The sequence below is a fragment of the Taurulus bubalis genome, assembly GCF_910589615.1.
Source record: "Taurulus bubalis genome assembly, chromosome: 6".
Lineage (NCBI taxonomy): Eukaryota > Metazoa > Chordata > Actinopteri > Perciformes > Cottidae > Taurulus > Taurulus bubalis.
Genome location: NC_136594.1, coordinates 5,145,364 through 5,160,346, shown reverse-complemented (window position 1 = coordinate 5,160,346; position 14,983 = coordinate 5,145,364). Strand labels below are relative to the sequence as shown.

The following is a 14,983-nucleotide window of genomic DNA, read 5'->3' as shown; positions in this document are numbered from 1 at the left end:
ATCTCATCACAAGTTCTTGCTAAAGAGTCTCACTTTGCCTTCTGCTTTAGACCTTTTCTTTTCCTCTGCAAGGCATTATTAGAGAAAATGGTCGCACCCTGTATTTTTCAAATCCTATCATGTGTGTATGTTTAAGATTTGAGAGAATTACATCTGTGAAGATTCTCCTTACGTGTGTGATGCAACCCAATTTCAAAACCGGGTAGGACTTTAAAACTCCTGTAAACTCGACAGCCTGTATGGCCAAAAGGAATAGCCACTCCATCAATATATGTATGACACGAATAATTGAAGATTTAAAAAAAAAGTTTGAACCTGTGGTTTAAGCTGCAGTAACCAGTTATTGACAGCTCACATTTCCCGTGTGAGGAAACGCTTTGCGGCGTGAAAGTCTGCAGAGCAGGCCGGGTCATGCCCACAATTAAATGGTGACGTCACACAACATATTAGTCGAGCGTTTCACGTTGCTTTTCACGACTCTTCGTCCTGGAGAGACCCAACTCTCTGCAGCTCCTCTTCCTGTGTGAGTGTTGACTACATTTATATTCATTGTACAGCTGCAGAATTTATACACAGCATTGATGCGTGTGTCTTTTATCGGGATGTTTTAGTTGACGTTTGAGTCACACGTGAGTCGTCAAAGTCACATTAGATGAGAGTTATCGCGTCATCGTCCGGTGTTATTCCTTCCACACGGGGCCTTTGTCAGAACAACAGCAAAAGCAAACACAGATGTTGCATAACTGTATTTGAGGTTGACAATATTATATGCTCTCCACAGGGGGCCACAATGACTAAAGAGGCCCTCTTGAACGCTCTGGACGAACTCGGAGAAAACGACTTTAAGCGCTTCAAGTGGCAGCTGAAAGATGAACGCCTTAAAGACTACTCAACCATCCCAAAGAACAAGCTGGAGAATGCAGAGACGTGGGAAACCGTTGATCTGATGATCCAGAACTACACACTTCCTGGGGCTGTGGAGGTGACCGATCGGGTTTTAAAAACGATCAAAAGGAATGATCTGCGGCTGAGTTTGCCAGACAGCAGCTCAGGGACAAAAGGTCAGTCACAGGAATGTTTGAACAATGCAAATGTAAGACATCAACAATTTGCATAAAGAGCAGCAATGCTCTACTCCTTTAACTTAGGGTGCGAGCTACAGCTACATTTTTTTTTCCTCCTTTAGATGTGTTTTCTTTCACAGTCTCTATAAGAAGATATCACGCTAAAAGATACAGGATTGATAGTATTCTTTGGAAAATAATCAAGATTATATCCGGGTTAATTGCTATTTCTTGTAGTTTATATCCAGTTTCTGCAAAGAAAAATATAGCCGTGCAAGCTTGGTTTGTTTTGTATCTAATTTTTGATCCTTTTGTGACAACGCCGTTCAAAATTCTGATGATAAAACTGTAAAAGTAAAATTGCCATGATGATTTCAGCAAAGTAGGTCGAACAAGGGGACGTGTGAGGTTATAAAGGTGATGCTGGTCATCTGCATGAATTGAATGTGATTGGAGGTTACTAGTAATGTGGAAGCCAAGCAGCCGTTGAATGAGCCACCGATGGTGAATCCACACGTCTGTTTCGCTCGCGTCACCGGAGAGAGAGAGAGCCCCTGCGACTGCGCATGTGTTAGTTATACTCACTCACGGAGCTTAAAGCCCTTCCATTGGTTAATGACTCCTATTATAGCACCTTTCCAGTACTCTCCATGTTCATTGGGCCTGCAGCTTCAGGGGCGGAGCTATTCTTCTTCTTTTACTTCCTCTTCTTCAGAAAGGTTGATTCTGTCATCTCAAAAGTCAATGTTCAGCTCCGCCACCTCAGGCGAACAAGAGAACTACAATTCCTTAAAGTGACAGTTCACTTGCTCCAGGCAATATGCAACATGCAACTTTGTCTAACATCCATTATACAGTAATAAAAACAGTGACCTTAGTATGCATACAATTACAAATCCTTCATAATAATATCCCTTATTAATTATCATATTGCTTGTGCATTGTAATGTACACATAAACACATTTTTTCATTTACACTGTGCAAGTTTAAATTTGACCAACTAAGCTTAAAAAACACTACAATGTCTTTAAATACACCGAAAAGATACCTCCGTCTATCATTCACAGAGATGAACTGATGGCCTACATCTTTAAGATCAATCTTGTCCAGAGCAACCGTAACGTGAAGTTGCTGTACTTGGATGAGTTTGGGTTCAAGCTGGTATGGTTCACTCCCCATGTCCAGGACACTGCTACACTGACTTCCTTCAGTTGAGCTACACTGACGGTCACTGTAGCTCAATTTGACTGTTTCCTAAAAGCAAAGAAAACTTAGCCTAGCCTGCACATGCATGTTTTAACATAATAATAATAATTTGCTTAAAACAGGTAGACAATGTTTACACTGTCAGCCATGATAATACACCTCAACAAAGAATCCATTTAAGACCTCACCTGAACCCTGATCGTCCGTGGATTTTCTACCTGCGCATTCAGTGGACCTGCTTTTCTGCCATAGTGAAACAGAGGTGAAATGTGATTGGATGAGCTCTGCTTAACAGCTGCCAAGCTGCGCCTGCGCGCAGCCAGAAGCTGAGGAACAGACAGGAGCTGTGCACTGAGCTGCGCAGTGAGAAAATAAACTGATCGGGAAAAATAATTATAATACATGTGACGGCCCGCCACTCTAATCAACAATACATGCCAGCAAACTGAGGAACATACTCACCACTCGGGCCACTGACGGGCATCGCCTCCCATAATATAAACATGTGTCCCACTATGAGTAAATTGTTTGCATCTTGCAATAAATATGTATGTTCTTTATCACTTTGTGTTGTGTCTATTTTCCTTTTCTGTTGAGAAGATAACTGAAACTTTTGTTAGCTTTGAGGCACTGCTGGCCTTTCAATGTAATTCATTAATGCTTTGTAAGGCATAGATAGTCCTCACTTTAGATGAGGCCACATAAACTACTTAACTAAAGACTAGTAAAGGCATGAATAAATTACATTTAAATAATATTTTTAATTAAATATATAATCATTTACTAACACGCTATAAATGAGCTCATGAATCATCGATAAGTCATTAATAATTAGTTTGTAGTATCTATTACTTAATTTACAAATGGGGAATCCATCATTTATAAAGAAAACCCAATCATGAAACGTATAATAGTCAAGCTTGTTAATGAAGTATACAACATTTATAACTGTGTTTATGAATTGCATTCTAATGAGTGTTAATGTTGGAACAATGCTTTATAGATGATTAATTCAGTGTTTACTGATACTTAACTAATGCTAAATAGCGTGTAGTTATTATAAAGTGTAACCAATGCTTATTGGGCTGTTAATCAATTGGTTTATGTTATTGGAATGTAACTTATTTATTTATTACGTTTTCTGTCGTTATTGTAGAAAATGTCCATATAATAGGTATAGGCCTGCAGTTCAACAGTCGAATGTATGGAGGGTACGAATAAGGGAGGGGAGGTGGACAGTAGGGGTGGGAGTCACCAGAGGTCCCACGATTCGATACTATCATGATACTTGAGTCATGATTCGATATTATCACGATACTGCGATACTATCACGATACTGCGATATATTGAGTATTGCGATATGTTGAGTATTGTGATATATTGCAATGCATTACCTTTTTCCAACTGCAAATTGTCCCCAAAGGAAAATCTTGTCAACATATTTGATCTAAAAAGATAAAGTGTTCAGTCTGTTCATCTCACTTCAATCATTTTTATTGTAGCAAAATGTGATTGTCAAGCAGACACACTGACCAACTGTCATACACGTTGCACCTGACAAACTGAACTTCTTGTTTTACTGTTTGTATTACAGTCTACAGAGTTGCGTCATTCGCGCCGGAGAGGGGGCGGGGCTTATCTCTGTGCAAACAGTTTTCATTTCTGCCGTCCACCATGGAAATAACCACTCTTTCTGCTTTATACTTGTTGTGGAAATCCCCAATCCCGTTGAATTTCACCGACTTCTCCAGGAAGTGCGTCGGAATGACGGCCGCTTCCAGCGCTACTAGAGCACCAGCAGCCGGTTTGATTCATGCTTTTTGTATGTCTTTGACTGGCGTTCTGTTGCGAGTGTTGTCCTGTGTGTCGAGCATCAGCTGTGCGAGCAGCGGCGCTACGAGTGACAGGAACTCAAGACGTACGGCGCATTTCTAATTTCTTTCTCCGGTGCCTCCATTTTTGTTTCCTTCCTACCAATCACGCTGATCCGGGACCTCTGCTGACCTCACCAGAAAATAACACAGCACCATCTAGTGGACTGAAAAAGCAATTGATTTTGGACAAAAAAGTTTATAATTTATATAATAAAAGATTGATACTTGGATTCCGTGTATTGATACAATATCGCCACGAAAAGTATCGTGATATTATGCTGTATCGATTTTTCCCCCCCACCCCTAGTGGACAGTAGAACTGTGAAGCTGAAGAGTCAGGAACCAGGTTCAACATGTTTGCATTGCATCAAACATTATTAGCCGAATATGTTGAAATATGTGAACACTAGCATGACGACGTCAGAAATGTGTTATTTACTTTCTGTGTGAGACTCCATGACTCCATTGTAACCGAGTGAAAGCAAAGATAGGTTAATGTGCTAAGATTTAGTTGAAATCCCATCAACACACCTTTAGCAAAACCAAAGTAATGCATTTACTAATGCTTGTGAGAAAAGAGGTCAAATGCTATTGTTTTGATCTATTTATGTCACACAGATGGGATTGTTCCAGTACCAGAGCCACGACACATCTCATATTACCAAGACTTGCTTCAATCACACCTCAAGGATGAGTTCATGTGTGCACAAGAGGGGTGGGCACAGAAGAAGGATGAACAGCATCTCGATGATATCTACACAGAGCTGTACATCACAGCCGGGGGTGACGTACACATCAACAAACAGCATGAGGTCAGGCAGATTGAGACGGTGGTGGTGAAGCCAGCAGGAACAGAGAAACCAATTAAACCTTGTGACATCTTCCAACACACCTCTGGAAGAAATAAACCCATGAGAACAGTCCTGACGAATGGAATTGCAGGAATTGGCAAAACCATTCTTGTGCAGAAGTTTGTGTTGGACTGGGCTGAAGGAAGAGCCAATCAAGATGTCCATCTCATTTTCCCCTTGACCTTCCGCCAGTTAAATTTATGGAAGGGAGAAAAAATGTGTTTGTCAGAGCTCATTCATGAATTTATCACGGAGACCAGAGACATCAAGAAAGAAGCTCTTAATCACATCTTCACAACTCTGCAGTCATCAGGAAACACCAACTACGACAAGAGTGAATTCAAACTTCTGTTTGTTTTGGATGGACTTGATGAGAGCCATCTTCATCTGGACTGCTCTACCAGTGAAAATCAGGCCGTCAACATTGACGTGACAGCGTCCACCTCAGTGGATGTGATGATGACGAACCTCATCAAGAAAAAACTGCTTCCCTCTGCTCGCCTCTGGATAACCACACGACCTGCCGCAGCCAATCGGATCCATTCTGATTTTGTTTACATGATGACAGAAGTCAGAGGGTTCACTGACCCACAGAAGGAAGAGTATTTCAAGAAGAGATTCAGAGACGAGGAGCAGTCCAGCAGAATCATCTCCCACATCAAGGCATCACGAACCCTCCACATCATGTGCCACATCCCAGTCTTCTGCTGGATCACTGCTACAGTTCTGGAGAATGTGTTGAAGACCAGAAAGGGAGGAGAGCTGCCCAAGACCCTGACTGAGATGTACGCAGAATTCCTGGTGTTTCAGATTCATCAGACAAAAAAGAAGTATGACAAAAAAAAGTGCATTCAGTGCATTAAGTCTTTAGCAAAACTGTCTTTCCACCACCTGGAAGAGGGGAACCTGATCTTCTATGAGAAAGATCTCAAAGAGAGTGGCATTGATGTCAGTGGAGCCTCGGTGTGCTCAGGAGTGTTCACAGAGATCTTCAAAGAGGAACGTGGGAGGAAGAATGATGAAGACAAGATGTTTAGCTTTGTCCATCTGAGTGTTCAGGAGTTTTTGGCAGCTTTCTACGTCGAGAGGGCAGTCATTAACAAACACAAGAACGTGATGTGTGAGCCAGAGCAAACTTGTGGCAAACAAATGCAAATGCTTTTCAGTAAACCAGCTATGACTGAGGTCCACAGGTTTGCTATTGACAAGGCCTTGAAGAGTCCAAATGGACAGCTGGACCTGTTCCTCCGATTCCTCCTGGGTCTTTCACTGCAGACGAATCAGACTCGCCTACGAGGCCTACTGAAAAAGACGAAAAGCTCAGAGACCAATCAGGAAACAGTTGAGTACATCAAGGAGAAGATCAGTGAGAATCTGTCTCCGGAGAGAAGCATCAATCTGTTCCACTGTCTGAATGAACTGAATGATCATTCTCTAGTGGAGGAGATCCAACAGTACCTGAGTTCAGGAAGTCTCTCCACAGATAAACTGTCTCCTGCTCAGTGGTCAGCTCTTGGCTTCATCTTACTGTCATCAGAGAACAATCTAGATGTGTTTGACCTGAAGAAATATTCTGCTTCAGAGGAGACTCTTCTGAGGCTGCTGCCAGTGGTCAAAGCCTCCAACAAAGCTCTGTAAGTGCAGATACTAACTGTGACACAGGGTTGTCGTTGCAAGATTTAGTCAACAAGTTGGTTAGTTGATCAATGGAAAAGTCATTCAAATTGTTTCTATAGTATGATTGAACCTCCACAGATGAATAAATGAAAATTACAGTATTGACTATTCTTTGCTGTAATTGCTGTTTCCAGTAATATACAATCAGGCTACGAGATGGTAGACAATAGAAATAGTGTCAGCTTTCATCTTCATCACCAATTCTCTTTCAGGCTGAGTGGCTGTAATCTGTCAGAGAGAAGCTGTGAAGCTCTGTCCTCAGTCCTCAGCTCCCAGTCCTCCAGTCTGAGAGAGCTGGACCTGAGTAACAACAATCTCCAGGATTCAGGAGTGAAGCTGCTCTCTGCTGGACTGGGTAGTACACACTGCACATTGGAGACTCTCAGGTGAGATCGATATGCATGTATCAACCCTGTCTCCTAAAAATTACGTTCCCCCAGAACTAAAACACATTCTCAATTACGTTTGACTAGAAACGCATTTCCTCCCTGATTACGTTTATGTTTGACGTATTACAACTGGCCTCAAACCGGCGGGCAAGCGGTCTTCAGACCGGCTCCGTTACCGGCCTCACACCATGCCTCTTCGCTTGCCGCTACTGAGGGAATCCTTGTACTTTAGAAATTCAAATATGCTGAAATTCAGCAGGAAAGCAAGAAAACAATAACACAAGCACACAATTATAAACGTATTTGTAATACGTCAAACACAAACGTAATCAGGGAGGAGATACGTTTCTAGTCAAACGTAATTGAGAATGCGTTTTAGTTCTGGGGGAACGTAATTTTTAGGAGACATGGTTGGTATGTATACATATACGGTATGTATATGAAGATAGTCCTTTGGTTTCTACTGTCTATTTGATGAACATATGTCTGCACTCTTGCATCATAAGAACAATCCACAAATGTACTTGACAAGAAAACACAGAATCCTGTTAATTGACATATCTGGGATGTAAAAGCAAACCATTTCTTTTTCAGGTTGAGTCAAATCAGGCTTACAAAGAGATGCTGTCAGGAGCTCTCATCAGTCCTCAGTTCCCAGTCCTCCTGTTTGAAAGAGTTGGACCTGAGTAACAACTATCTGCAGGATTCAGGAGTGAAGTTGCTCTCTGCTGGACTGGAGAGTCCACTTTGCACTCTCAGGTCAGATCAAACCATGGCGCTTTAGTTTAGTGTAGTAAAAATGTTTCCCCATTTTACTGGGGTGTTGTTTGAAATAAAGCAGCAGGAAACATTTAAAAAGTTACCTGGAATTTTAATTTGTACCTGTAGTCTGACTCTGAGTGAGCTTGACCTAAAATCAAGATCCTTTCTTTCAAATGATTAACTACACAATAGAATAAGGAAATTGTAAAATGTGCAAGATTATCTATTTTTTACATTGTAGACAATAAAAACAGTATATGTGTTTCTTTATCATTAACTGTCCTTCAGGCTGAGTGGCTGTAATCTGTCAGAGAGAAGCGCAGATGTTCTGACTTTACTTCTCAGCTCCCAGTCCTCTAGTCTGAGAGAGCTGGATCTGAGTAACAATGACCTGCAGGATTCAGGAGTGAAGCTGCTCTCTGCGGGACTGGAGAGTCCTCACTGCACACTGGAGACTCTCAGGTCAGATCTGACTCTGAGGCATTTTAGTAAAACTGTATTGCGCCTTAAACATGAAATGTTCGATACTCTAGTTTTGCATTGCATGCCTATTGCTTACAGAAAACTTAATTTATCATTACAGTCACAATATTATATTTGACTTTTTCTATGTTTTCCACAATCCGGGTAATCTTGACCATGTTCAGATCATCATATTCTCACACTTTAAATCGTAAAATACTTGATAGTAGCGCAAAACTGTCCTATGGAGCCAGGGCAGTGACTTTAAAATGCTGGTTTAAATGTTGGGAAAAAGGAAACATTGAAACACTATATTTAAAATATTAAACCGTAGTATTTGCATTGCATGGAAATTAAACACAGGCAATCAAAAATATGATATATATATATATATATATATATATATATATATATATATATATATATATATATATATATATATATGTATGTATATATTCTTTGCATTCTGATGTAGTTTTCAATACAGTGTTTTTCTACCCTTACATTTTTTTAAAACTTTTTTTTTTTTAAACTTATTTAGGTTGAGTCAAACCAGGCTTACAAAGATCTGCTGTCAGGGGTTCTCATCAGTTCTTAGCTTGCAGTCCTCTAGTCTGAGAGAGCTGGACCTGAGTAACAACGACCTGGAGGATTCAGGAATGGAGCTGCTCTCTGCTGGACTGGAGAGTCTACACTGCACACTGGAGACTCTCAGGTCAGTACTCGCCTCTTTTTTAACAGATGGCCACTTAAATGTCATTGGACATACACGTGGATGTCACAGATGGTATCCAACAATTCTGGGATATTCTGTGTGTGTGTGTGTGTGTGTGTGTGTGTGTGTGTGTGTGTGTGTGTGTGTGTGTGTGTGTGTATGTGTGTGTGTGTGTGTGTGTGTATGTGTGTGTGTGTCCAGGTTGTCAGGCTGTCTCATCACAGAGGAAGGCTTTACCTCTCTGGCCTCAGCTCTGAAATCCAACCCCTCCCACATGAGAGAGCTGGACCTGAGCTACAACCATCCAGGAGACTCAGGAGTGAAGCTACTGTCTGCTGGAGTGGAGGATCCACTCTGGAGACTGGAAACGCTCAGGTATGAAGAGACAACAAGAGCTCCCCGTCACACTGACAGGACCTTTGGTTCACAATCTTTACCAGCAGCACCGCTGATAGCAGTGAAGACAGTAACTGAGAGTCCCTGTCCCCACTGAGACTGACCTCCTAACTGGTGTAATACCAGATCAGGATTCAGTGCTGGGTATATTACAACAACTACGCCTCTCAGGTCGGGACTGTGTGTTTTCTGTTAAAAGTGATTTAAAAATGTTATATTGGTCTTATTCTTCTTCTTATCAGCTTTTATCTGGATTTTTTCTTCAGCAGCATTGTGAATGATTTAAAAAGAATAATGTAATGACTGAGAGCCTGTCCAACATCTGAGTTCTTTGTTTCTTCCTCCAGAGTGGAACACGGTGGAGAGCAGAGGCTGAGACCTGGTCTGAGGAAGTGTAAGAGTGTGTTCACTTTGATTCATGAAAACAAGGCAGCATATGTTAAAGTAGTTTGGTATGGTTACTTTATTAGTACCCATAGGTAGACTTGGTTTGCAGTAGAAAACAGTAGAAAACAAACAAACACAGACAACCAGACAAACATGATACAAGTACTCAAAGCTACAGATCAGTGCTGTTATAATTATAATGTGTTCACCTGAGTGATGGCTGCTGGAACAAAGCTGTTTTTATAACGCTTTGTTCTGCACTGTGCTACTAAATACCTCCTCTAGAGGGGAGAAGCTGAAATTCCCTGTGCAAAGGGTGAGAGTCGTCCTTTAAAATGGAGCCAGTTAGGCTCCATTTTTCAGTTGGGCTGAGCTGTGACTCACCAATCAGGCTGCTAGACCATTTAACAATCTGATGCAGAGAGTTTCTATTCTTTAAAGACAGGTTGCCAAACCATGACACCAAAGAAAAAGATAAAATGTATTTAAAAAGGCAAGAGTCCAACCCACAAGATTGTGACTTAAGTCGTTTTTTTTTTTACTTCAATTGTTCTAAAAGCCTACTGGTTAAAATATGGGGTTGAATTGTGTTAAAAGCAGAGGAGAAATCAACAAATAAAAGTCTAACATGAGATCCATTTCCCTCCAGATGTTTGAAAATTAAATTAAACAAAGTGACTGTGGCATCTTCTACTCCTCTGTGTGGCCTATAAGTAAACTGCAGCAGATCAAGTGCTTGCTCAGTTTTCCTTAACATTTCTGACTTTACCAGTTTTTCAAAAGTTTTCATTAAAATTGATGTAAGAGCAACCGGTCTAAAATCATTTAGGCTTTTGGGGCAACTGGATTTGGGAACAGGGAATACTACAGCATCCTTCCAGACCTTGGGTACATGCTGTGCCTGTAAGGATTTATTAAACATTTTGTGGAACACAGGACTCAGTTCTTTTGCACACGTTTTAAGTAAACGACCACATCAAAAGCTTGTATCTGCAATCATTTCTCAATATAAAAGAAGATCCAAAACCCATCAGGTGTGTTGGATGATAAACTGAGTTGTGTCTTGTTCTCTCCATCAGATGCCTGTGAACTCACACTGAACACAAACACAGTAAACAGTCACCTCAAACTGTCTGACAACAACCGGAAGGTGACATATGTGAGAGAGAAGCAGTCGTATCCTGATCACCCAGAGAGGTTTGACTTCTGGCCTCAGCTGATGTGTAGAAAGGGTCTGACTGGTCGCTGTTACTGGGAGGTCGAGAGTAGAGGAGATGTTGACGTATCGGTGGATTACAGAGGAATCAAGAGGAAAGGAAAAGGTTCTGACTGCTCGTTTGGAGGGAATAATCAGTCCTGGAGTCTTTTCTGCTCTGATGTTGATGGTTACTCCGTCAGTCACAATGACTGTACCCACCACTCCTTCTCTTCCTCCTCCTACTTCTCCTCCTCTGTCTCTCACAGAGTAGGGGTGTATGTGGACTGGCCTGCTGGCACTCTGTCCTTCTACAGAGTCTCCTCCGACACACTGATCCACCTCCACACCTTCAGCACCACATTCACTGAGCCTCTTTATCCCGGGTTTGGGTTTGGGAGTCCGGGTTCCTCAGTGTCATTGTGTTCACTGTAGGAGGGAGAGTCTTTACCTGTGTGGAGACACACACACACACACACACACACACACACACACACACACACACACACACACACACTCACACACTTTTTGTAAGTCATACTCATATTGTTGACAATAAGACAACATTTACATTTTAAAGGCAACATTTTAATTTGAACACGTACTCTCTAAATGACAATGCAGAATACAAACATGAACCAGCGTTTTACTTGAACTACACCATCTTAAGCAAAGTGTCATTATCTTTTTAATTTCCAGTTTTTTCTTTCTTTTTGTGGAAAATGTGTTCATTGAATGCTGTCTGGGTTTATTGCCGTGTCTGTTGTTGGATGACCTGCAAGTTCTGTGAATCTCTCATCAACTCGGGAGGGATGTATATAAGTATATAAGTATTGGTCCTGAAGAAGATAATTAAATGTCTATTTTGCCGATGAACGGGCCCACCAGGCTGGTGGGCGTCCCGCCAGTGGATAACGCTCTCGACTTTTTACTGAGTTCTTCCAAATCTCAGTCAGACGGCTCACTCAGGAAATCCCCAGGAATCACAGATGAACAGAGACAGGGTGATGGGATCCACGCCAGTTTATTCACAAACAGCAAGTTTATGAACAAAACGATTGGTTCCGGCTGGCAACAGAATAAAAGAGTATAGGTCCCCCCTCGTTCTCATCCTGTTATTCAACTATCATGGAACTCTCAGATGCTACTGACGTCATCGGAGGCCTGTATTTCTTCCCCGTTAATTCAATTCGATTCAATTCAGTTTATTTTATATAGCCTAACATCACAAATACAAGTTTGCCTTGGAGGGCTGTACAATCTGTACACATGACATCCCTATCCCGGGACCTCACATCGGATCAGGAAAAAGTCCCCCAATAAAGATAGTAAAAACCCTTTCACAGGGAAAAAAAGGGGAAGAAACCTGAAGGAGAGCAACAGAGGAGGATCCCTCTCCCCGGATGGACAGAAGCAATAGATGTCATGTGGCCAGAATGAATAACGTAACGGAGTTACAGCACATTCAATGAATGTGACAGAAATTATTCATATAATGAGTAGTAGGTATGATCCAGATAGCCACGATCCATTAAGCAGAAGGAGGTAGAGAGGAGGGGCATCCCAGGGGCAGTGGGAGGAGAAAGCAGGGCCATGGCAGCTGCCTGGTTCCAGGCAGCCACGAATCCATGGAAAAAGAAAGTAGAGTTAGTAATATGCATTGAAGAGACAATCATTTATCCAGAAGGAGAGAAAGAAGAGGAGAGGAGGAGAGGAGGAGAGGAGGAGCAAAAGAGGAAGAGAAGGAGAGGAGGAGCTCAGTGTATCCTAAGATGTCCCCCAGCAGTCTAGGCCTATAGCAGCATAACTAGGGGCTGGACCAGGGCGTTAGGTCCCTACAGGGAGCTGGAACGTGCCAGGTCACAGTGACCAGATAGGCTTAACTCCTGCCAAAACTCTTTGGGTAAACACAGTCAAACATCATGCTTACGTGAGTGGGCCTAAGTTGTTTTTCCAGAACTCTCCTTCTCTGATATTTAACCCTTCTTCTACACACAAGTGGATATAGCTTGTGGATTAATGGATCTTCCTATAATTACTGTATACCTCTTTGATTACATAAACAATTTCCTCCAACAGTCCCCTTGCAAGAGATTGTCATAAATGTATTATTTTGGTAATTTGATAACAGCTGACGGCATTGGATAAATAGGGTATTCCCTCTTGGAGAACGGGGCCGTGTGTGACGGTCCGTTCTCGTGTGTGCGGTGACTCATTTCCCTTTTCTGCGGACTGACCCTTGTATGAGGTCCCGTGTCCCGCGGGGCTTTCGGCCCACCTGTCACCTCTCGGGACGTTTAAGAGTATCTCTCTCTCCCCATTCACTGTTCTGCACGGTAGTGTTTTATATCGTTTTTAAAGGAACCTGGTTGTCTTGTGACGATCATGTCTTTCATCAGCCTATTATGAATTTGTGCTTTCTTCTCATTGGTCTGTTTTCAATATATATGTAGTTTGCAGTATCCTACGACACATTTTCTAATAAACCAAAAAAACAAATCAGACAACTTGATGTGTGTGTGTGTGTATTTCTTATGTATTGCTAACAGCTATTACACTGAAGACTTGTGCAATGGATTAAACTTTGCCACATTTTCTGAATCCATTGTTGATGGACCCTGGTATTTAGCTGAGGCTGCTGACTGTGACTCACTCATGTCACGCAGTTGTGTTGCTTTTGGATGACAAAAAGCATGGATGATGTATTTACTGGAACTCACGTGAAAAAGAGGAACCGAGATAAATTGGAATGTGACTTCTACGTCAGACACAACCTGACTTTATTTCCTCCTTCTTCATTTCTTGTAAACTTTCTTGACTTAATGCTGCAGCCCGACTCCAGAGTGACCCGACTTTTTACGTTGTCAACACGTTCTAATATTAAACCTTAAGGTAAGAGCGTTGTGTTTTTCTTTTTATGCTTCAGCTCATTATTTAGATAACTTTGTGGATTCATGATGGGAGGCTTACGGACTCTTTTAACTCCTTTCAAATGACCGTAAACTGGTTTCTACACTAAAGCCATTAAAATACTTCCTGTTTATATGTCAGTGACATATTCACCAGAATCAAATTGTTGACATTGTTGTATATATTGATAATTAAATGTTGCTACATTGTTTTTTTCATATAGTTAAAGTTAAAACGATCAGTGATGGTTTGAAACCTGATGCATCTCAGGTTGAATTAAGATACACATCAGATGAACAGTGAAGGAACCCTTTTTTGAGGGCACTGAAAGTAACCGGAAACTTCCAAATTAACTTAAAAAAATAAATAAAGTCTTCATTTGTAATATTCGGTTACAAACACTAACCTACAAAAATAAAATAAATTCAGAACAAATATTTGTCTACCCATCTTTGCGAATCACGCCTAATGGTTTAGTTTGATACTCCATTGTTGTTTCCTCAATGGCTTTTATTCTGGCTTTTTATTCTGGTGGTCCCGTTTTATTTTGAAAGGAACCTGGTCTCAAAGTAGAGCCAAGATAAGGAAACCCGTAACTAAGGTTAGTTTGCACACAAGCGGTGGAAACGTCAACGTCCATCCCGTGAATGTACTAAAGTAAAAGGTTTATGCATCTTAAACATTCAGGCAAGCTCCAGTTGAAGAGGTAACAATGTGTTTTAACTGGTTAATATCTTTTTTAATTTGTAAAGATGTTGAGTTAACTTCTATTTGATGTTAGTTCACGTGACTCTTACCATATACACCTTAAACAGTACCTTTAATGGGGGTTAACGTTGTAGCTTAATCCTAGTTGGATGGTTTATACTAGACTCGCTGTATAAAGTTCGGTTGAAAGATATTGACGTTTGTTAAATCAGTATTTATTTTGAATATTGACGGGTCCACTTAACTTTCACTTTCGCTCTCTCGTCGTGACGCAGATAGTTTTTCTCCCTCCAGACCAAAAAAAAAAGGTAAATATATGTGTTAAAAGTCAGTTTGTCCATGTTGAATTTATCTTTTTAAATCCTCTTATGATGACTCGTGTAATC

General features: G+C 41.2%; 1 protein-coding gene across 1 annotated transcript in view; it reads left to right on the top strand.

Moving 5' to 3' along the window:
- Positions 1-790: 790 nt before the first annotated feature.
- LOC306738113 (uncharacterized protein) overlaps positions 791-14,983 on the top strand; it is a gene marked incomplete at both ends in the record, with an annotated part of 31,139 nt that continues 16,946 nt past the window's right edge. The window contains 8 exons of the mRNA XM_079219942.1: positions 791-1,061; positions 4,764-6,630; positions 6,886-7,059; positions 8,113-8,286; positions 8,828-9,001; positions 9,203-9,376; positions 9,745-9,791; positions 10,864-11,249. Of these exons, the coding sequence (XP_079076068.1) occupies positions 791-1,061; positions 4,764-6,630; positions 6,886-7,059; positions 8,113-8,286; positions 8,828-9,001; positions 9,203-9,376; positions 9,745-9,791; positions 10,864-11,249 (3,267 nt within the window). The remainder of the gene's footprint in view (positions 1,062-4,763; positions 6,631-6,885; positions 7,060-8,112; positions 8,287-8,827; positions 9,002-9,202; positions 9,377-9,744; positions 9,792-10,863; positions 11,250-14,983) is intronic.